The 23,897-nt window shown below is 47.7% G+C and overlaps 1 protein-coding gene across 2 annotated transcripts; it reads right to left on the reverse strand.

The window, feature by feature from the left end:
* Window positions 1-715: 715 nt before the first annotated feature.
* Window positions 716-23,000, reverse strand: GGT7 (gamma-glutamyltransferase 7). Of its 2 annotated transcripts, none has more exons than XM_063098755.1 (15): window positions 22,821-23,000; window positions 17,050-17,285; window positions 16,525-16,676; window positions 15,170-15,287; window positions 14,265-14,332; window positions 13,974-14,047; window positions 13,442-13,638; window positions 11,481-11,568; window positions 9,714-9,841; window positions 9,449-9,537; window positions 7,091-7,240; window positions 6,855-6,972; window positions 5,926-6,063; window positions 4,694-4,793; window positions 716-1,344 (listed from the first exon to the last, which is right to left on the reverse strand). In XM_063098755.1, exons 1-15 carry the CDS (start codon window positions 22,987-22,989, stop codon window positions 1,181-1,183), a joined length of 1,989 nt encoding a protein of 662 aa, XP_062954825.1. In that variant the 5' UTR covers window positions 22,990-23,000; the 3' UTR covers window positions 716-1,180. The 2 variants fall into 2 exon arrangements, with proteins under 2 accessions (XP_062954825.1, XP_062954835.1); XM_063098765.1 differs by having other exon boundaries at window positions 1,186-1,344; window positions 4,701-4,793.
* Window positions 23,001-23,897: the final 897 nt, after the last annotated feature.

Raw genomic sequence — 23,897 nt, forward strand, 5'->3', positions numbered from 1 at the left:
AGTTAGACAACCTGAGATTGAACCCCAATTCTTTCTTCCATTTAATAGATGAGGAAACTTAGATAAATCTCTTAACCTCTTTTTGTGTTTTCTATTTGTAAAATGGGAAAATAAGTACCTTCTTCATGAGGTTTGTAATGAAGATGAAATAAGATTATTCACATCAAGTGCTTAGTGTAAGGGCCGAGCCCGCGGCGCACTCAGGAGAGTGCGGCGCTGGGAGCGCAGCGACGCGGGTTCGGATCCTATATAGGAATGGCCAGTGCACTCACTGGCTGAGTACCGGTTACGAAAAGACAAAAAAAAAAAAAAAAAAATGTTATGTAAACAAAATTATACAAAATTTTTTTTAAAAAGTGCTTAGTGTAGAGCCTGGTACACTTTAAGTGCTCAATAGATGCTATCTATAATAATTATTGTTATTAATTATTATTATTAGTGCAAGTCTTGGATAGACAGCAGATATTATTAAAATCCCTACAAAGTTGACTCCAGCTTGCCCTGGTATCAGGACTACTGGAACAGGGTGAACTGAGATCTCTTTTCCCACTCCCACTTCCAATCCAGTTAAGCATAAATCAAACCAAAGCCATGGTTAAGCAATATTCTTTCTTTAATTCTCCCTTGCAAATGGAGCCCCTGAGCTGGTCCCACCCCCACCCCTACCCCACACCCTTGGTACCCCCAGATGCAAAGCCGCCACCCCAAAGCCCCCGTGGGAGGAGGAGAGGAGTATCTTCTCCCCATGACTGTCCATTAAAAAAATCTTAGTCCTTTAAGAAATGAGGCTGGGGACAGGAGAAGGGAGCTGGAAGACAAGGCCCAGGTCAGGAAAGACTGGAGATGTCAGGGTTGTGAGACCCTTGAGAAAGGTTTGCAAGCACATCCCTAGGCTCAGGGCCAGCATGGCTGAGGGAGGAAAGCAGACAGACAGTCTGTCTCCTCAAGGTCCCATGTGCCTGTCTGTGGACACTGACACTCATCACCATCACCACCACAGGCCTCCTGATAGAGAATTTTCCAGTTACCCTGGGATTGGGTTTGCTAAGCATCCCCTCTGGCCCCTGATCTGGGGCATCCGTGGGGTCCCCCTCCCCCTGAGACCAAACCTGGGAGAAGGAGGGACTCTGGGAACATGCAAAGGGGGGAGGGAGCAGAGACCCTGCCCCACCCTGCCGCTCTACAGGATGGTGACTCCGGCTGCATCTGGACTCCGAGGGTCCTTCACACCAATGATGAAGTTGTTGGTTCTCCGGCTGCCGTGGACCCAGGATAAGACATCTACCTTCTCCACATGGTGACCTCTAGCTTCCAGGAACTCAATCTCTTCCTCTGTGAACTCACCTGAAAATCAGCCCCCAACATACACACATTCAGAATGTTCAGAGCACTGGCTCAGGATTCCAACAGTCAGACCCGAGTCCTGGTCCTGGCTGCTCTACTGAGGAGCTATATGACCGTGGGAAAATTGCTTTACCTCTCTGAGCCTCAGTCTCCTCATGTATAAAAAGGGGGTTATATGAGTACCTACAACATGAAGTTGTTGCAGGGATTAAAGGAGATAATGCACAAATAGCACTGAGCTCAGAGCCTTGTATACAATAAATAATACTTAATTGCATATAATAAGTAATCGATAACATACAGTAATTCATAATATTGGAAAAAGGGCTTTGGGGTCTTCATCTCCACCTGCTTAGGCCAACCTGCCATCATTACTTGCCAGGATTACTGCATAGTCCACTAACTGGTCTCCCTGCTTCCAGTCCTACCTTCATTATAGCCTACTCACACAGCAGCCAAAGGCATCCTTTTAAACCATCAGTCAGATCTTGTCACTTCTTCCACTCAAAACCCTCTAACAGTTCTGATGGATCTTAGAGGAAAATACAAATCCCTACCAAGGCCTCTAAGGCTCAATGTCATGTGGGACCTTGCTACCTCTCTAAATTCCTCTCTTCATTTACTTCTCTCTTTAAAGAAAAAAAAAAAAAAAAAAAGATGACAGGTAAGGGGATCTTAACCCTTGACTTGGTGCTGTCAGCACCACGCTCTCCCAAGTGAGCTAACTGGCCATTCCTATATAGGGATCCGAACCCATGGCCTTGGAGTTAACAGCACTACACTCTCTCAAGTGAGCCATGGGCCCGCCCTCTCATTTAGTTCTCTACTCCACATTGCTTACTGTTCCAGCCGTGCAGCCCTCCTTACTGTCCCTCAAGTAAGCCAAACAAGCTCCTTCCTTAGGGCCTTTGCACTTGCTGTTCTTTCTGCCTGGAATGCTCTCCTTCTAGATAGTCACAAAGCTGTCTCCCTTACTTCATTCTAGTCTTTGGTCAAAAGGCATCTCTTCAAGAATTTCCCTGACCATTGTCTAAAATAGCAGTCCCTGCCATCATTACCTTGCTTTGTTTTCTTTCAAAGTACTTACTGCTACCTGTATTTGTTTGTTTATGTACTGTATCTCCCTTTACTAGATTATAAGCTATTTGAAGGCAGGGATGTTGTCTTGTTTCTATTGATTCCCAGTTAGATACAGTCAGTACACAGTAAATATAAAGCAGGTATTTACTACATAGTTGAACAAATCCCCATCCTCTTGCATAAATTCAGGTCCTCATCATCTCTTGCCAGGGCCACATCCAAGCTGTTTCTCATATTTCCCCTACTTAGTTCTCCTCCCTTCAATCCACCTCCCCTACATAACACAAATCAGGTCATGTGCCTCCCCTACTGAATTGGATAGAGTCCAGGCATCTTGATGTTGACCTCCATGATAAGCCCTATAACTTCACTTTCCACTGCTCCTCAATAAAGATCTGGTCTTATTTCCCAAAGAGGATGATTTTAGGTAGTTCTTGAGATAAAGACACGAAATTGAATAGCATTAAATCACCTGTTGGAGATCTATTCCCTTTGTGGTTCATTTTCAATCTTTTTGATTATGGCAAGAACCAGGTTTCAGTCTGGCCTCTAACATTTCCTAATCTCCTTCTTTAATGGAGAGAGCAGGCCTTAGAGCCCTCTGGAAGTAATGATATCTAACTAAAAACTAAAAATATTTCATTTTTTATAGCTGCTTATCATCTATTTGTGCCAAATGATGCTTTTTTTCTATTTGTGATTAATATAAGGTTTACTTCTACAATACATTTAGGTTAAAAAGGAAGTCCATTTATAGAGACACATTATGTAAATAATTATTTAGATGGTGTGTAAATGTGACAAAACTCACAAAGGTGCTGGGTAAATTCGAAAGTTTGGCAATAGCTGGCCTCCTGGCTGCTCTCTGAGCCATTCTTTCTGTTTTTTGCCCAACCTGCTCCTCCTGTCCAGAATGTCATCTTCCTCCACATGCCAAATTCCTGCTCATACTTCAAGGCCCAGCCAGCTGTCATCTCCTCCATAAAGCCTCCCCAAGACCTCAGGTGGATGAACTTTCCCTTCACAAGCCCCAACTCCTTATATTCCCATTTTAGACTATGAGGTCTTCAAGGGAGGGATAAGATGAGCCACCCAAAGTAACTTAGCACAGAGCCTAACATCCAATAGAGACCAGCAGATATTTGTTGAAAAAATTCAGTTTCAAGGACTTAGCCTCATCATCCATCAGCTGGGATGCAAAGTGTCACTGGCCAACTACAGGGTGGGACTGCTGAGGATATAGGTCTATGCTTCTAACTTGCTTCAGTCCATGAGATATTAAGAGCCATGTGGTAAAGAAAGGAGTCTTTGGTCAGCCAAGTAAATGTTTTAATCTTAGTTCTGCCACTACTGGTTGATCTTTAACTAGTTTTTAAATTCTGTGAGCCTTAGTTTCTTTATGTATAAAATGGGGCAAGAAAGGTGTGTCAGTCAATCCTGTATACCCTTTGGACTAGCATAGTACATTTTCTTTGAAGAGTTGCAAAAACTCTTCAAAGGGACGTATGCTTTCCCGTTTACAAAATTAAGCTGTGTCCAAAATTAAGCCTCAGTCCTTCTTAGAGGAAACTCCATCTCCTCACCATCATCTATAAGGTCCATGATCTGGCCCCTGCCTGTCTCTCTGATCTCATCTCATTCTCAATCACGTTGGTCTCCTTTTCATTCCTTAAACACACCAAGCCCATTCTTGCCCTGAGTTCTTTGCACTTGTTCCCTTGGCCTACAAAGCTCTGCCCCAATTCTTTGCATGGAGGGCTCTTTTTCCCTCTTCAGATCTCAGCCTAAATGTCACCAAAGAGAAGCTTCCCTGATCATTGAATCAGTCCTATTACATCATCCTGCTTTAATGCATGGCAGAGCACTTATTTTGCTATCTCATATTTCTTTTATTATTTATTTTCTGGTCTGCCTATAAATGTAGTATCCCCAGCACCTAGGATAGTGCCTGGCACAGAGTAGGTGTTCAATACAAACTGTTGAATGAATTAAGGTTTGTAGAACAAATAACTGTATCTTATTTGAAAAATGAGAAGCCGAGGCTCAGAATTGAGACTTGGTTTTCCCAACGCCAGACAGCCAGGAAATGGCAAGACTGGTTCCAATCCTCAGATGTTTCATTGCTCCAGTAGGAATTTGTTAAAAGAAAGCAAACTTTCACTGGCAGGGAGTTGGTGCTGGTTGAGTGAGGGAGGGATACCCCTGGGGGGAGCCACTTTCTCCACCTGTCCCTGTGCCCACCCCATCGTTGTCTCTACTCTGCACTCACTGTCCACCTGCAGGAGATTGGATTGTAGATCTGGATGCAGGCGGCCACGAGCCAGGCTGTCACTCAGGTTCTGGTTCAAGGTCAGGACATTCAGCAGAACCTGCAGGTAGCCAAGGTGCAAAAAAATCAGGGCTGTCCTAGGGGTGATGGTTCAGGACTCCCCAGCTCCCACCACTGGTGCAGATTCCTTAGTCTTTAGAACCCTTATACCAGGGGTGTCATCTGAGCCTCTCAATAGCCCCAGAAGACAGGCAGAACTGTGATGACTGTCCCCATTTCACAGAGGAGGAAACCGAGGGCCAGAGAAGGAAAGAGACTCACTCCAAAGTTTGCAGGAAGCCAGGGAAGAGGCAGCACTAGCACCCAGTCTCCTTTATCTAGCCCAGGGTGCCCTTCCCTTCTCTCTGGACAGGGCAGGATTAATAGCTAGGGATGGTCTAGGGCACAAAGTGGGTACTTTTAACTTTGTGGTTAGGGGTGTAAGCAGGCTCTGGAACTGAACTGCTTACCTACTCTTACTAGCTGAAGGAACTTGACCTAAGTTCTTAACTTCTCTGGGCTTCACTTTCCCCATCTACAAAATAGAAATAAGGCTTCTTCCCAGAGTTGGGAAGGTTAAAAGGGTTAACACATGTATCACAGTGCCCAGCACTTAGTAAGAACTCTATAACTGTTAGCTATTATTATTAACATTTTACAGATGAGGAGACTGAGGTTCAGAGAGGTTAGGTGAATTCCCTAGCATCACACAGTTGGAAATTGACAGCACTTGGGCTGGAACCTAGGTGTGTCTGTTTCCAAAGATTAGGACACTTAACTCATTACCTGCCAAAATATGTGCCTGGCACATACATCAGGTGCTCAAGACATTCACGGACCTGTTCTGAAATGTTCTGAAGAGTAGCAGGCCCTTCCTTTCAAAATCAAACCCAGAAGAGGGCTGGTTGTCTATTCAGATACTGGGTAGAGGAATTGTGAGACTTGAGGTTGACAGAACTAAGGCAGTGCAGATGCTATATCACTTTTCATTTCTACTGACTCTGCAGTTTCCCCTGCAACCTGGAAGCTCTAGAGCTCCATTTGCACTAAGAAACTCAGCACAGCCCATGTCCTAGTGCCCAGGATGAGCCGAGCACAAAGCAGATTCAGCCCACATTTGCTGCATAAGGGATGTGAACAAGTCACAGATATAGCTCCAGGCCACAAAAGGCCTACCACAGAGGAAACCTCACCTGGGTCAGGCTGCTGAGGCCCCGAGCAGCTCCATTGGCCCCCAGGGCGAGGTAGGTCCCACAGAGCCCCTCTGCTGGTCGGACCACAGTGGGCAGCAGGAAAGAGAGTGGCCGCTTCCCTGGCTGCACTGAGTTCTCCTGTTATCAGAAGACAGAGACCACAGGGGTATATGGGGTGTTGCAAGACAGGGAAAGGGCCACTAAACCATCCTTCCAACCTCTCTCCCTCTTCTACATCTTCCACAGGCCTGGTTCTCCTGGGAGACTGGTCCCCTCCCAGGCAACAGTTTGCTGTCTGTGAAATAGACAGGGTACCTGGATGGTTGGGGTGGATGGGGGGAGTGATAAGTAGATCCACTGAGCTATTAGGCTGCTATGGGTGGCAGGGGAAAAAACCAAGCCAAGAAAGATGGCAACAGAGAACAGGATAATCCCCACCCTGATCATCTCTACCTGTCTTTGCCCTGCTGGGGCCACAGTTTGCACGGTGTAAGAGTGCTGGTCTCCAACTAGACAATAATTCCTAAATCCCTCCTCCATGGGTCTCTTTTTGGTGGCCAGCAATAGGACTGAGCCCCACCAGCTTAGCATCATGCAATCATAGACCACTAGTACTGGAAAGTGTCCAAAGCATCAAATGGGGGCCAATACTCTCACGTACAGGTGAAGAAACTAGGCCCAGAGAGGGGCAAGACCTTCCCCAGGTCATATACAGTGAGACAATGACAGAATGGGACAAGGATTCTTCAGACCCACCAGGCTCCATGCCCCAGACTTAGCAGGGCTGGGGATAAAATGAACATCTTGTTTAGGTTCTTTTTCCTTATAATAGATGTTCCTAGAAGAAGTAGGGAGGAAATGGCAGCCATGCTGCTGCACCGCCTGCCGAGCCTCAGGGTCCCCAGGAGAGGAGGGAAGCAAGACCTTACCAGGCTGGGTGCAGAGTGGTTAGCAGTCCTGTTGGGCCAGGAGAAGTCCAGCATCTGGCTGTTTAGCAATATCCCTGAGGGGGTGATGAGGCCGCTGCCAAAGGGCTGGTTCAGGGAGCTGGGGGCCGAGGTGGGGTCAGGTGAGTCCTGTGCCCACCTTCACCTCTACCCATACCCCACCTTTCTCCTGGTCCAGATGATCCCTTGTTCCAGCTTCTGAATCTGAGCTGGCATACCTGACCATGGCCACAATGAAGTCATCAGGGCCCATGATCAGCACCTGGGCAGCCGTGGGAGCCCCATCTAGCTCGTAAACAGGCAGGAGTGGGGCAGGAGCCACCTGGGAGTCATTGATGTGGCCCCGGAGGTAGGCGGCCTCCACCTTGCTGAAAAGACAAGGGGTGGGGAATAAGTGCACAACAAGCTCTCATTATACCCCACTTACCACACTTTGTGATGTTTGTGTGGTTATTTCATTAAATCTACCTCCCTCACTGGACTATTAGGTCTATGAAGGCAGACACTCACTTATTACCAGCACTTAGGAAATACTCAGGAAATAGCTGTTGAAATGAAAGAATTTATTTAGGTGTTATTCAGATTCTCTTCTAGAGCCAACTTTTTAATTTTATTTTAACTTCTCATTATACATTGTAGTTGATTTTCATGACCCTTTACCCGTTCCTCTTCCCCTCTCCCTCTCCCCACTCCCCCCACATCATATCTGTTCACTTATCTTAAAAAGTTCAAGGAATTGCGATTGTTGTGTCTTCTTCCCCCTCCCCCACCCTTTATTTGTTTGAAATGGCTGGCCAGTATGAGGATCTGAACCTGGACTTTGTGGTTATAAGGCTGCGCTCTAACCAACTGAGCTAACCAACCAGCCCTAGAGTCAACTTTTAATTTATTTAATGTTTAAATCAAGAACCTTTTAGTTACTTGACTTTATTCACTTAATCCTTTCTATGAAAGTGCCTGGTGCATAGTGGATGCTCAGAAAATGCTTATTCTGAATGAACAAACTGGATTCATTTAACCTAATGTTTGTAGTCTAACACTAAAGTTCTATTAAGAGTTTTAGTTGTGGAAGGATTTGTATATGGAGATCTTCACTTAGAATTTTTTTTTTCAAGGCACAGGAGGACTTGGCACACAATAAGCTCTCCATAACTATTTATTAGGTGAATTAGTTTAATAGATTTCATATAAGCCTGTGTGTTTCAGAGCTAAATTTGTATTGATCTTAGAAGCAACATGTAATTCTCCAGGCTTTTTAAAGTTCAATTGAAGGTTTCTTACCTAATAACTGTGTGTTGAATTATTCATAGCAATTTGATAAGTTACCAAGGATAACTGAAGATGTTCATTCAGTTTTCAGCCAAGAAGCTTGATGGCCACCCACAGCAGGCACAGAGGGCTTTTGTTTCAGGTGGTTGGGAGGAAGGACCTTGCTTTTTTGTTTGGTTTTTTGGCAGCTGGTCAGTACAAGGATCTGAACCCTTGACCTTGGTGTTACAAGGCTGCACTCTAACCGATTGAGCTAACTGGCCAGCCTTGGGGCTTGGTTTTTATGTTTCATCCTTGTGGCCTTGAGATAATTATTGTTTTTAGTTACTGCTCTTTTTGCTTTTTAATTATAATCTGTTTATTTAGTGTCATCATTTCCAATTTAATTCATAGATGGTTGTTTGAGTAACAATACAAATTATGTTTTTGGCTTTTGATTTTCCCTTAGCTAGCCTGTAAGTCAGGTATAGTAGCAGTCAAATATTAACCATTCTTACTCCTATTGCCTATTAATAATAATAACTGGCATTTGTTGAACATTTATTATGTGCCTGGACACTATGCTAAATGCTTTATATGTATATCTTGTTTAGTCCTTACCACAACCTCAGGAAGTTGAAACAATTATTTTCAGGCTCCCTTGTAGAAACTGAGACTTAGAGATTTTAAATTACTTGCCCATAGCTGCACAGCTAGTGAATGTTAAAGCTGGGATTTGGATGGAGTCTCACCAGATTCTTACTATTATTATTTGAATGGAGTCTCACCACAGTCATACTACTATGTTATGCTGCTAATGAAGATACATTATACAGCACTCAAAATTCCCACCACCTCCAATATTTGCTTGGGGACTGTTTTTATTATTATTAGGATTTCTTTTTCTACTCAAAAGGGGGAATAGATGTGTCTACATAGATGCCCTGCTAGGATCTAAAAACTTTAGGCCGCCCGTGGCTCACTTGGGAGAGTGTGGTGCTGATAACACCAAGGCCAAGGGTTTGGATCCCTATGTAGGGATGGCTGGTTAGCTCACTTGGGAGAGCGTGGTGCTGACAACACCAAGTCAAGCGTTAAGATCCCCTTACCGGTCATCTTTAATTAAAAAAAAAAATTTAAGAACCATATTAAGTGGACCAACATTGAACATATGGGGAAGGTGAGGTGCAGAGAGAGGTACCCAGTGTCACACTGAGTCGAGGTTGAGCTGAAATTGACTTGGGACTTCAGGCCTTATTGCTACACTAGCTACTTTTCACCTGATCCTTCCCCCACACCCACCACCAGAATCCCGCCCCAGGACCCACCTGAGCATGTCATCCATGCTCTCAGTGATGGTAGAATCGTAGACGGGATCTCCCAGTCTGCTGGCCAGTGCTAATGCAATCTTCAGGGTCTGAAAACACAGCAGGGATGTGGAAGAGGCTGCCAGGCCCCTCCCAGCACCCATACCTAGTGGACCTTCATGTGTGAGAAAACTTGGAGGTGATTTAGTCCCGACCCATGACAGTATCCCATCTCCCCACTCCTCATGTCCTCAGACCCAGGGTTGGGGAGAGGGATTGAATTTACCTCTGCCACCCAGTGAAGAGCCTGTTCGCGGGACACCAGATTGGTGAGGTTGAAGCCCTCAAGGATGTTGAGAGCACTGATGAGAGCAGGACCCGTGTGTGGGGGTGGAGGACTGAGAACCAGGTGGCCTGAAAGGACAGGAAATGACCAGATGGCAGGGGAGAAGTCAAGGAATCTTCACATCCCACATCCCATCTCCACATCCCACCATCACAAACACTGAGACTACTGCACTAAACCCCCTCATCAGAAGGGGAAACTGAAGCATTGAGAGGCAAAGAGACCCACTCAAGTTCACATGGCAAGTCAAGGGCAGGGTCAAGACTTGAACTCAGAACACTGGTCTTCAGTTTCCTCTGCCATACAAGGAACTTAAGGCTCACAAGGGCTATGACTTGCCCAGAGTCACAGTGCAGGCCACTGGCAGAGCAGGGACAGGTGACCAGATGTCCAGTTTCCTGGTTGGCCATGTGTCTCCTTTTAGCTCTTCCCACAGGCCAGGATACTATCCAGGGCCCCTGATGGTCCTACCCAGCCCTTCTTGGGAGCAGCAACCTCCTTTTCCTATTCTGTTATGAGATATTGGACATCAAACGAATAATAATAGTACCAGACACATAACAACAACATTAACTAATTAACTCATTTAATCCTCCTTTAATCCAATGACTACTGTTACTATCCCCATTTTACAGGTGTGGAAACTGTGGCATAGAAAGGCAACTGGTCCAAGGCTGTAGGAGGTGAGGGGAACCCAGAGTACTCTAGGTACTGGCATTGCCCATTGAACCCAGGCTGGGGAGGGAAAACGGAAAATCCAATACACATTCAGTGCCCACTCTGATCAGGGCTACTTCTTATGCCATTTCAACAATCCTCATGGGCACCCTGAGACATAGGCACTATTATTTTCTCCTTTTTTTTTTTTTCCGGCAGCTAGCTGGTATACGGATTTGATATTATCTCCATTTTAAGGAGGGAACCAAGGCTCAGAGTAGGAAGTGATTTGTTCAAGGCAAATGTGCAGCTGGTACTCAAACCCAGGTCTTCCTGGCTCCCAAGTTATGTTCTTTCCTCTGTTTCATATACTACTGCCTTTGGCAGAGAAATCAGGCTGGAGATTCAGGCCTGGAAACTTGAACTCAGAGGCAGCCTCTCCTGGGGCTTGAGGTGATCTGGCCCTCCTAGAAGGGAGAGAACATGAGAACCTTCTAAGGGACCCAGAACTCATGACTCTGGGTTTAGCAAACATGGATGTCACCCATGTCATAAGCTGGGTTTTCTCGGTTCCTTGTTGGTGGGTTAAGTTCTATTCCCTCCCTTGGCCTCAGTTTCCCTTTAGCACAATGAAGGGGAGGGTCTACAATTGTCTTGAAAGGTTCATTCTACCTGGAAGCTTAGATGGACTTCCGTCTTACAAAATCTTCCTAGGAAGTATAGGGCAGTGAGAATGGGGCTGGGGAGGGGGTTGTGGCAATACAGAGTCCAAATCAAGAAAACCGATGGCCAGAATCCCAACTTGCACATCTGAGCCTTTTACCAGATTCACCCCCTCCCCCATATCCTAAATACTTGGGGCAACTGACCCCATGGCTACTTCAGAAGATGGGCTGGCTCTGGCTTGCTTCAACAGTTTGCTGCCCAGGCAGTTCACTGCCTCAGTTTCTCTCCTGTGAAATGGAGAGGAGTCTCTAGGCCAAAAGGATGTGGCCATGAACTGAGAGGCTTCTCCTGAATGGGGACCCTGGGAGCTAGGGGAGAGGTCACCTCTGTACATGCCACACACGGGTTTCTCCACAAGGGCGCTGTAGTTGCTGAAGTCCTCCTCGGTTATGACACCCCCTGCATGCTGAGCCTAGAGGGGAGAGAATGACCACCCACTACTGTGAGCATGTGAGCTTGGCCTATGACACATTTGGATCACAGGTAGATCAGCTGTTCACAATTTTTTGTGCCCCCTGCAACCCCCATCATGGCCTTTAGGGACCCCATCAGCCCTAGGTACCACAGGAAAAAGGAAAGGGGAAAAGCACTAACATTGAGCACCTATGTTGTGCTAGGTACATTCTGTAAATGACCTCATTAGCCTGGCATTCAAGGCCCTTTGTAACCTTGCTCCTGCCTACCTCTTCCACCTCTTATCCTTCTATTCCCCAGTGAGCTCTATACAATTGCAGAGTGACCTATAGTTCCTGAATTCATACCTCTGTGTCTTTTTTTGCACATGCTCTCTCTGACTATGTAAAAGATTTTCCACTTACAGCAGCACTTGCCTAGGAGATATCAAAACTCAATTTTGTGTCTCACTACAACCAAATAAAGCTATTACAAAGCCATGAACTTTGAATGATGCTGTAGGACTGACACATATTGCAGCACTCTTTACTGACCAATGAACAAAGCTTGTAAAAACCAATGAGTCCATTCCATCCTATCCAGCATGCTCATTCTATATCTCCTTTTTGTACATTTTAGTACTTGAAACCCTTGACTTATCCACTCCCAGTGAATTACGTATTGAATTTCTTGGCTGGTGTGTGTTCTTTTGTCTGGCAAGTTAATAAACTCAACTTTGGGTTATTTTTTTCTTTTAAAGTTCTGGTGATCCTTGTAAGAGTCTCCTTCATTCCCTTCTCCACATCCAGGAGAGGGCACTTGACTCAGTCTGGCCAATCAGAGCATTCCTTTCTGTGCCACAGGGATTGGTCTGGGAATAGTCATGAGAACTATGACAGGCTAATAAGACACAAACTTGAGGCTTTTGCTGGGATTACTGGGAATGAGGATTTTTTTTCTCTGGGATGGCTTGCTGGAAGGATGGCCCAAGATGGGCTGGTGGAGAGCAGGTAGGGAAAGTATCTGACAGAGAGCAAATCCAAACAGAGGAAAGAAGAGTTGTAAAAAAGAGAGAGGCCAAGTTCTGACAATGTGGATTGAGCCCCTGGACCAAGCAGGATCTAAAGGCAGTACTCTCCTGGACTTCCTAGTTAAGTCCATATGAGATGGGCTTCTGTCACCACATCTATATTCCAGTGCCTAACACAGGGCCTGCCACAGATCAGGCACTCCATGAATGTCAAATGAATGATGGACCTATTTAATTCCCACAACTGTATGCAGTGATAGATATAATTACCCCCACTGCACAGGCAAAAGAACCACTGAATTGGTCTGTGCATCCTTATTTTGAACATAATTTTCCACTAGTTTTGAACTATTGATGACAGTTCTCAGAAACCATTACTGCCTTAGAATAAGACTCTTTGGGGTTGGATGGTAATCTCTTGTGTCAATCTCCCCAGTCCTGATAGTAAGCAGTGAAGGAGGTGTTTCCTTCAGTCCCTAGAAAACTCAAGGGTAGGGAGGTATTGTGAACTTAGGGAAGCTGAGGCTGATGGTGGGTACCTACCAGGCCTGGGAGGGGCAGGACAGGCCCCTGTACAGGTTGGCACCAGCCCTGAAAATCCCAAAGTTACATCTCTCAATCAAGAGAGGACATTTCTATCACCCCAGGTTTTTCATGTCACATCCCAGTCAACCCCTCCTGTCCACAACAACTACTGATCTGATTTATATCACCAGAGGTTATTCTGTCTATTCCAGAATTTCAAAAAAACACAATCCTCAGTAAATATATGTAGAAAGAAAGGGAAGGAAGGTGGAAGAGGATGTTCCTGAAATAGGGTCTTTAGGGCATGCCCCCACCGCCCACCCACCCCAGCACTCACCTCGGCCACCATCTCCAGTGTGAGGTTGCCACCAGCATAGAAGGCAGCAGGGCCGGAAGTACCAAGTGCATCCAGCACCTCTGCCAGGTCGGGCCGATAAAGCAGTGAGCCAGGTAGTGGCAGGCGGCCAGAGGGCAAGAACATCTTTCGGAAGCGCTCAGACGCGTTGGGAGGTAGCTGCTCCGCCAGGGCATGGGCTGGGGGCAGGGATGGGAGGCTGGGTCGGGGGTGCCAGGACTGGACCAGATGGCTGAGATGGGCATTAGGTGGGGTGGATAGGGGCTAAGTGGCCGGACCTAAGCGCTCCAGCCTCCCAGGAGGCTGTTATGGGGGAAGTGGGGAGATATATGGGCCTTTCCCAGATCCCCTCATTCGAGGCTGCCTCCAGGTGAAGGTAGGATGGGGTGGGAAGGGGTTCTGTGGAGCAAACTGGAAGACAGGTCCTCTCTGGCTTGGGCCCCACATCTCAAAGGTTCCCCTACCCCTCTCCATCAACCTTGTGCCTCTCCCCCAATACCCAGGCCCCACTGACCTAGATCATGGGTCACGATGAAGCCATCTTGGGCCACAGCTGCTGCGAAGGCCAGGACTTGGGACCATGGCAGCCTGGGGGGCCGGAGAGCAGGGGGTGGAAGAGGTCCTGGGGGAAGGAGGAGGGGTCCTGGGGGGAGGGGGGTTCCTGGGAAGGAGAGTCCTGGCAAGGGAAGGGGATATTAGGAGGGGGAGTTGGGAAGGGAAGAATCTTGCGAGGGAGGAGGCCACCCAAGGAGAGATGCAGGCAGGGACCCCTAGCCCACAGGAGGAGGGTCTTTAATGTCTTTACCTGCCATAGAGCTGGTGAGCTTCATGTAGCCCCTTCACCATTCCGGGGACCCCCACCAAGAGCCCAGGCTGGGCAAGGCCCAGGAGAGAGAGAGAGAGGAAACCAGGTCACTGGAAGGGTGGGACTAGGCTGAACTCCACAGAGCCCCAAGCCAGGGATAGCTGGCACAGGGGAGAGACACGTGCCAAATATCCCAGGGAAGGGACAAGCTTTCCCCAGGAAGTACCCCTCCGATCTCCCTAGCTTTTTATCAGCAAATACAGAAACGTCTCCTTTATCTGCTGGAGTTGAGGGATTTTTAAATGAAGAGCACCCTTTCAAGAGTCAGGACATAACCAGTTTAGATAGAAACCTTTATATTGGATTATACCTACTCCTGCCTTTTAAAATGGTGGACAAGGGACCTCCATTTAACCAATTCGTTTTCCATCACCATTACAGTGAGCTGTGACAACTCAGGGGTGTGTCTGGCTTTTGCCATAACACTAAATACCTATTTTTCCAAGTTAATTTATTTTCTCCTTTGCTCTTAATGGATAGTGGGTTTGCCTGTAGCAGTTCTTCTCTAGTTTTCCAGTTACAGTCAACAGGCTCAGAATGAGATATTTGAGTTTTAGTGCAGCACCTTTGTGACATCTCAGGGAAATCAATGGCCTTTTTTCTTCCTTCCTATGTGCCAGATAAGATTGCCAGAGAAGTAAGGTGTTGCAGTATTACCTGTCATCAACCATCCAGATTTTTTGATTCATTTTGGGGGGGTCTGCCTGTCTCCCTCAGCCTAAAAGCATCCTGTTCAACTCTTTTTCCCACCCCACAGGAGATATTCAGTGAACTAATGCTTGAGTTAGCAGAAAGGCAATGAAGGGAGACCCCTCTGGACCCTCTCTTCTCAACAGGGTCCCCACCTTGGTTTCCCAGGATCTCTGCAGGGTCTCTTCCCTGAGGGCCCCTGGTGCAGACTCCCGGAAGTCAATTAGGTGGCTCTCGTTTCGTCGGATGTCATGTACCAGCATCACGCCCCCACTGGGAGAGACACAGAAGGGGGAGGGTGATGATAAGATGCCACCCCTCTGAACAATTAACCTGCCACACTCCTCAGCCTCCAAAGGTGAGGGGCTATTTGTCACCCAAGGTCAGGTGTCTGAGCACCTTCCCAACAGGGACTGAGACTCAAGCACCCTACAAGGCAGGGAGTGAAATCAAGGGGGTTGGGGGACCCAGAGTCCATGGGCCTCTTCCACCCTGTCACTGGAGACTTTAATCCCTAATTAGGGAAAACCCAAAGACTGGGAGAGCAGGATGTTCTGCCCCCTGCCACCATCCTAGACCAGAGCTGGACCCCTGCCAGCTTCCTGCACCTGCCTACTTGGTACTCCCCTTTCCCCCTCCCTCAGGATTGGATTATGTAAGGATAGGCCACGCAAAACCAAAAGAATTTCTTTGGTAGAACCTGGAGGACTGGTCTCACAGGAGCCAAGATATGGACTTTGTCAGCTTTTCCTTTTATGTGGTTTATTTATATCTGTTATGGGGGTTGCAGACTTAAATGACTGCAGCGAAGTAACAAAATAAGCAGGACAAACGACAGGAGGTGGTAGGAACTTTTGAAAAGTGGACAGCACATGCCCCATCATGGGAAGCAGCTTCTATTCAGTTCCAGATAATTACAGCAATGTGGGAATGTGGGCCCAGTGTTACCAGATCTCCAGATTGTTCAAGAGATGTTGGAAATATGGGTTTTTATGAAAATTCTCAACTCTTTCACAATAGTAAACAAATTTTTAAAAAATTTAAGCGTGCAAACCAGACCAGTCTCTGTGCTGGGTATGGCGCATGGGTGACCAGTTTGTAACCTCTGTTTTAAGAGTTCTTAGCCTGGGGTGTATTTTTGGAGGACAGAGGGCCCTTGGTTTTCATGAGACTCACAGGGATTTGTGACCCTAAAAGTTCAAGTATCACTTCCTTAATTGATGACATTATACTCCACCTGTGCACCTCACTTTACAGTTTACAAATTCCCTTTCCCAGTTAAAAAAAAAACCTTCTGAAATCACTTCCAGATCTTCCATATGGTGGCTTTGCTCTTCTGATTCCATCCAGGAAGAAAGGGGTGAAATCGGGTGCAAAAAAAGAAAATGCAAGGAGTTGGGGCCCAGCTACTCCTCTGCCCAAACTGAGAGACCCCTACATGAGGCCCAAAGACCAGGAGGCAAGAAGTGGGCCTGGGCTACACAGACTTTCACTGCTGGAAGCTTCTTACCCGCCCAGGCCAGAACTGTGTGGAGCCACGATCCCCAAGCACAAGGCTGCTGCCACAGCTGCGTCCACCGAAGATCCCTGCTTACCGAGCACCTCAATGCCCAGCGATGTGCAACGGGCAGCATCGGTCACCACTGCACCCTGCTGGAAGATCTGGGAGGGGAGAGGGGACTAGGTAGGGGCAGTAGGAGCCCTCTGCCTCCCTAAGGCACCTCTACTAACCCTAGAACCTCTACAGGAGATGGAGTACAAGACCTGCTCTCTTGTCCCCATGACTCTCCTCTAGGACCCTTGCCTCCTTACCCCAAGAGCCTCCTACTTGTTCCAGTCCCTTCCTTGTTCTGTCTTCCTCATGCCCCTGAGCCCCTCCCTTGGGGACTTCCTCTTCCAAGTCACCACCCTCTCCCCTTCCCATTTCCTGGCCCCCTTCCACCACTCAGTCATTCTCAGTTCCAACGGTCTCCTCAAGCATTTCTGCACTCCCTCCTCCCCAGTTCCCTCCCTCTTCCCTGTCTGCCCCCCTCACCTGGGGGACTCCGAAGTAGATCTGCATGACCAGCGCGACAGTGACACCCGTGGCGAAGGTGAGGCAGGCCGTGACGATGACCGTGAGCCCGTCCTGGCGGCAAGAGCACTCGGCCGCCGCCGCCGAGAACGGGTCCTTGCGCATCTCCCGTAGTGGCGACCCGTCCTGGCTGCCCATCTCCGACGACGACGAAGGCAGCCGCTGCAGCCGCGCCGACTTCAGGAAGGAGTCCGGGTCTGTGGGCGGCCAGGGTTCCGTCTGGGCGCCTCCTACCTGGCCCTGCCCCTCCAGGCGGGACTATTCCACATCTCCATCCGCCCCGCCCCTGCCCCACAAAACCCACCGGCGGGCACTGCTCACTTCTCCGCGTGGCCTAGACGCACCCCAAGGCGGGCGGGGCGGCGAGAAAGAGATAGGGACCCCAACTGGGCAGCAGGGAGGCTGGATTCCAATGCCCTTGTCCGATACAAATTTCCGGGGACCCAAGACTCAGGGCTGAAAACACTCCTAGAAGAGGCAGGGGTTTAGCCCTTGCTGGAAACCAGATCCTGCCCCAGCTGGGGCCCAGCCTTCTGTGCAAGGAAGCAGCTACGTAAACTGAGTAAACAGAACCTCGCTCCTAACGGTGCTTCAGTTAGCCATTCATGTATTCACAAATATGGAGAGCCTACTATGTGTCTGGGCCTATGCTAGGTACTAGGGGAAAGGAACAGATAATTCCTGCACTCGTGGGGTTCACAGACCAGTGGAGGAAAAAGACATTAAACAAGTAAAAAAGGAGTATATAATTACAAGCGTGGCAGGTGCTATGAAGAAAAAGATGGATGAAGTGAGAGAATAATGGTGGTGGGGGAAGGAGGACTGCTTAGCTGGAGAAATCAGTTAAGGCCTCTCTGAGGAAGTGATTTTTAAGCTGAGAACTGAGGTATAAGAAGGAGCCAGCCATATATAAGAACAAGGGGTGTGTGCGTGGAGTGTTCCAGAAAGAGGGAACAGCAGGTGCAAAGGCCCTAAGGTGAGAATGAGCTTGAAATATTTGAAAAAGATAACCGATGCTTGGATGGCTCTGGTGTAGCAGGCAAGGGGAACAAGCAGTGAAGGTGGAGGCTAGGCCAGATACACTGGGCCTGGTGGGCCTGATGAGAAGCTTGGACTTTAGCCTAAGAATTACGGGAGGTCACCAGAGAGTTTTAAGCAAGAACGTGAAGCCATCTGTTCTGCGTTTTGTTTTGTTTTGTTTTGTTTTGGTGGCTGGCAGGTATGCAGATTGGAACTTTAACCAAATGAGCTAACTGGTCAGCCCTCGTGTTTTAAAAAGATTCCTCTCGCTGCTGTCTGGAGAACAGATTGGAAAACAATAAAAGCGCAGGCAGGGGAGACTTGAAAGCCACTTATTTGCTGGGTGACTATGGACAAGTCACTTCAAGTCACGAGCCTTAACTTTCTTCCTCATAATAATGGAACTAATCCCTAACTGGTGGGATAGCTACAGGATTCCACGAGGTAAAGTATGCCAAGTGCACTGTAGGTGCTCACTCAGTTATTTCCATTCCTGATCCAGCAATCCCACTACTGGGTATATATCCAAAGGAAATGAAATCAGTATGTCAAAAAGATGTCTGTGCTCCCACGTTTTTGCAGCGCCATTCACAATAGCCAAGCCCATGACCCGTTAATGGGTGAATGGATAAAGAAAATGTGGTATATATAAACAATGGAATAATATTCAGCCATAAAGAAGAATGAAATCCTGTCATTTTCAGCAACATGGATGAACCTGGAAGACATTTTGTTAAGTGAAATAAACCAGGCATAGAAAAACAAAAACAAAAATGCATAATCATAATCATATGTGGAATCTAAAGAAGTTGATCTCATAGAAGTAGAGAGAACAGTGGTAACCAGGGGAGGGGAGGGGAAAGGGGGGAATAGGGAGAGAATGGTCAATGGGTACAAAGTTACAGTTAGATAGGCGAAATAAGTTCTGGTGTTCTATAGCACATTAGGGTGATTATGGTTAACAATATTGTCATGTGTAGTTCAAAATAGCTAGAATGTTCTCACCACAAAGAAATGATAAATGTATGAGACAATAAATAGGCTAAATACCCTGATTTGATTTTTACACAATGTACAGATGTATTGAAACATCACACTATACCCTTATAAATATGTACAATTATTATGTATCAATTAAAAAACAGAATTTAAAAAGTTATTTCCATTTTTTTCCACCTTGGCCAGGGCTGAGACCCTCTTCCATCCCATACGTCCCTCCTCTGGGTGCTATGAGTCCTTAAATGGCCTAAAGATTTTGGGTGTTTGTGAACAGTAAAGAAATAAGCCAGTACCTTGTCCTTAAAACCTTTCTGTACTTTCAATACGTTTTTAAAAGTTTATTCATGGCTCTCCGGTTAACTCAGTTGGTTAGAGTGTGGTGCCGATAACACCAGCGTCAAGAGTTCAGATCCCAATACTGGCCAGCCGCCAAAAAAAAAAAAAATCTATTCATTTAATAAATATTTTCTGAGCACCTGCTACTGTGCACTAGGAGTATAACCCTTTTATTTTATTTTTTTGGCAGCTGGCCAGTACAGGGATCTGAACCCTTGATGTTTGGTAAGATGTAAGCTGGTAGCTGCTGGAAGCATCTTGCCCTCAACAAGATGTAAGCCTTTCTGATAGTGAAGCCCACAAAAAGGAAAGCAGAGTAAAAGATGGATAAAAGCCAATTTCTTTTTGGGCACCTGGATCCAGCTATGCCTGAAGCCCTATATTCCTATACCATTATGCTACCCAACAAAATTCTCTTTTTAGATGTAGCTCAGTTTTAGCTATCTTTATGACAAAAGAACCCCTAACAGAGTTGATTATGCAAGAAAGAAAGATCTTAGATGGAGACTGAGGTCATTCCTGGCTTGCTTATTCCTTTAAGGGGAGAATCATTGAAGACTTTTGAATCAGGGAGTGACATGAACAGAAGGTGGTGGAAGGATTGGGGTGGGGGTGGGGACAAGAGGCAGGAGGCAGAAAGAATAACTAGGAGCCTATGAGTAACATAGGTAAGAGAGATTGGTGGCTTGGTCTACAGTGGTGAAGACAGGGATGGTGAGATGGAATTTGGAAGATACTTGTTGGGGGTGGCAGACAGAGAGCACCTGATCACCATTTGGAAGTGAGAGGCAAAGGGGGAGTCCCGGGTAACTCCTGAGCTTCTATTTTGGAGTGATCGCCATGTAGCCCTGTTTTCCACATGGCCTGCTGTGGGGTGCCTGGCACTTGGTTTTGGACAATGGCAACCTAGAGGAAAGCTGGGCACAACCAAGGTCCTGGTTAAGAGGATGGGGCAGTGCCACTAGGTGGCACCACCAGGTTGCGAATACAAGAGGTCATGTTAGCCAGCAGGCTGTTCCAGCTGGAATAAATAAGTCTGGGGTCTTGGAAGTAGGACTGGGATACATGACATTGAAATGATTACACTGGTATGAATGGCAAGGTTCTTGGAACCTATAAGGCAAGTCCCTAGTGCCCATCCTTGGCATAAGGTGAAAGTTCTCAGAAGCTCAGTTGACCAGGGTCTCTGCTGGATTTCTATACAGGTGAGGGCAGAGCCTGTATTGGACTCCCTAAAGGATTCTCTGAGGTTTTGGAACTCCCTCCCCCACTATTCTTTCATCCTGAGGTCTCTCTTATTCATTTATTCATTCAACAAGTATTTATTGAGTGCCCAACACTTTGCCGGATGCTGGAGAAAGGATAGTGAACATTCAAATCACCATACCGGCCAGCCAACAAAACAGTCACGATCCCTACCTTCATGGGCTTACAGACATAGAATAATCACATAATCACTCAAATAAGTAGTCACGGGTTTTGATAAATGCTAAGACATTTATAGAGGGCCAGAGAACACATATCAGGGTGCTCCAATCTCTAGGTTAGGAGAGACAGGCATTCTCTGTTGAGCTGGAAGAGGAAACTAAGGCCCAAGACAGGGTAGGTGTGCCCACTGTCACACAGTGAGTCAGGGCAGTGCTAGGACCAGAAGAGTCATTCCTGACCCTGGAATAAAAGACCTGGCATTCAGGCTGGTATCCATCAAGACACATCTCCCCACTCCTCTACCTCTACCTCTTGACTCCAAGGCTACTCCCTCTGAAAATGAAGTTTTAATCTGCAGCCCTGACATTTAATGCCCATAAGCCTCCACACCTCACCCGCACTATCGCAGTGTAGTAGATTGAATTATGTCCTCCCCAAACTCACTGAAGCTTGAATTGTGTCCCCCAAGTCTTATGTATTAAAATCATAGGCCCCCACTATGACTGTTAAGAGGGTAGGAAATCCTATTATGGTAATTGAAAGGTGGAGGCTTGAAGAGGTGATCAGATTGTAGGACCATGCTGTAGTGAATGGATTTAAAATGGTGGTCAGAGGCCTGGTTCTCAGGGCTTTAAAAGAAGAGAAGAGTCTGTCTTTCTCTCTCTCCGCTCTCTCTGCTTCCACTACCTTGCAATGTGAGTGGGTCACTGTCACCATATGGACTTTGGACTTCCCAGCCTCAGAAACTGTAAGCAATAAATGTCATTTTTCTTTATAAAATACCCAGTTCCATGTATTCTGTTATAAGCAACAAAAACAGACTAATATATCCAGGTAGGGTGCAGTCTGGTCAGGTTGGCAGGGGCTGCTGGTCAGGGCCAGATAACCAGAAGGTTGTGGAGGGGGAGAAAATTTGGGTCTGTCAGGCTGGGAGCAACTATTTAAGGGCCAGGCCAGAGAGGGCAGCCCAGAGAAGCAGCATCTGGCAGGCTGGTAAGGGATAAGGCTCGGGTGCAGGCACTGTGAGGAAGAGAGAGTGAGGCAGAAGGATGCTCTAATGCCAGGAAGTGACGTTGAGGGAAAGAGAGATGGGGGATGGAGGATGAAGAATGGAGGGGAAGACAGAGCTGGGCCACATGGATAGGAGGAAGAGCACTAGGGAAGCAATGATCAGAGAGTACTTGGCCCCCAGGTCTTTCCCAAGCCCTGTCTTCTCATTCCCAGCCCCCACCCCTTGCAGTCTCTGCACAGGGCTGAGGAGAACACAGTAAAATTCTGGAGACTGCTGCCTAGGGAGCAGGTTACCTTACTAACTTCCCGGCCAGATCCATGGCTCTGAAAGGGGTGAGGTAATCCACAGGACAGGAAAGGCACTCTGGTCCCCAAGGACTTTGAGAGGTCATGCAGTCCATTCTCCTGTCTCCCGATACCTAGTACTACCAGACAGAGGGGAATCATATTCTCTTTACCCCTCCCTGGACATGAGCAGTTTCTCAGCTTCTCCCCAGATTCTGCTTCCCATAATCCCTAGCTGTGGGGCGAATTCTTCTTAAGACCTAGATTCTATTCCTCCGGCTGCAGTTTCTGACTTGGTTTCTCCTATCCTGTTCTCCGTGGCTAGAGAAAGGCCTCTTCTGGATGATAGCTATTCATTCCTTAGGATCTCCCCTCCAGCATTCCTCTCTTGTTAGTAAACTCTTCGCAAAAGGTAATCCCAATCCCTCCTACTGCAGTCCCTGGCATCATCTCCCTTGTCGCATCCTACGCCTCGAAGGCAGAAAGGCATCTCCTTACCGACCAGATAATTAACGGAGACAAGGGAGAAGGGAGAGGTCCAGGAGGAAGGGGATGAATTAAGGAGATGGAGGCTGGAGTTGGGTGCTCAGCATAGATGAAGGAGGACCGGGGACTTCCCAAGGAGGGGCAGGAACGGGGCCAGTGGGCTTTACCAGTATCGGGGTCTCCTAAGAAGGCGTCCTCGTCCTTGCGGCCCCTCAGCGGGGCTATGGGCGCCGGCTCATCCTCCGGCAACCGCGGGAAACTGGTGATGCTCATGTAGTCCACGGGCGAGTAGGCGCCCAGGGCGCTCTCCTGGCTGGCCTGGTTCTCCGCCGCCATCCTCGCCCGCGCCCCCCAGCAGCGCCGCGCCTGCCGGAAGTGGCTGCTGTGGGGGGTGGGGGAGGGAAGGCGGGGCCTGAGCTCCTGGACAGCTGCGAGCGGGCGCCTCACTCCCATCCTCGGCCGTGCCTTGGTCTGACTGGCTCCCGCCTGCTTAGCATTGTCAGCCTGCAGGGGGCACGCAGGTGCAGGTGGAGGGACAGCCTGGTGGGCAATGGAGGGCCGGGCGCAGAGCGAGCTACAAGCGCGACCATAATGGCTCCGGGCACTGTATATAGCCCAGGGGCCAAACCCCTTCCTCCCTCCAGTCTGAATCCAGACAGCATCCTCCTCAGACCCCAGACTCCTTCCTCCTCCTTCATTTCACCGACCGCAAACTCCTCCTCGACCTCAGATTCTGTCCCTGGCCCAAAACTCCTCGGAGCCCAGACCCCTTGCAAGATCCTCCTCCTCCTATTTCAGACTCCTCTTCCAACCTTAGACCTCTTTAGACTTCAGAATCTGCTTTCACCCCCAACCCCCTTTTTATACCCCAGCCCCTGCTTCATCTCCAGATCTCTTTTTCACGTCCGGACCCCTGCTTGGACAACAGATCCTCCTCTGACCTCAGATCCCTTCCCGCACCCCAACACTTAGACTCTTCTTTCAACAGCAATCCTTTCTGGGACCCCTGACCTATCAGCATAGAAGAGTGATTCCCAAACTTTAGTGTGTGTTAGGATCTTTGAAAGCAGATCCCCAGATTCTGCTACAGAGGTCATAATAATTCTGTAGGTGGGATGAGGTCCTTGGAACTTGAACAACTTACTATCATTTTTAAAGTTTTTGATGTGGTTCTGGGAACGACACTTTGAGAAAAGTAGTGGTGGTGTGATAGGGCAGGAGTGGAATGGGGTGGGGGCAGATAA

The sequence above is a fragment of the Cynocephalus volans genome, chromosome 1 (genome assembly GCF_027409185.1).
Source record: "Cynocephalus volans isolate mCynVol1 chromosome 1, mCynVol1.pri, whole genome shotgun sequence".
Classification (NCBI taxonomy): Eukaryota; Metazoa; Chordata; class Mammalia; order Dermoptera; family Cynocephalidae; genus Cynocephalus; species Cynocephalus volans.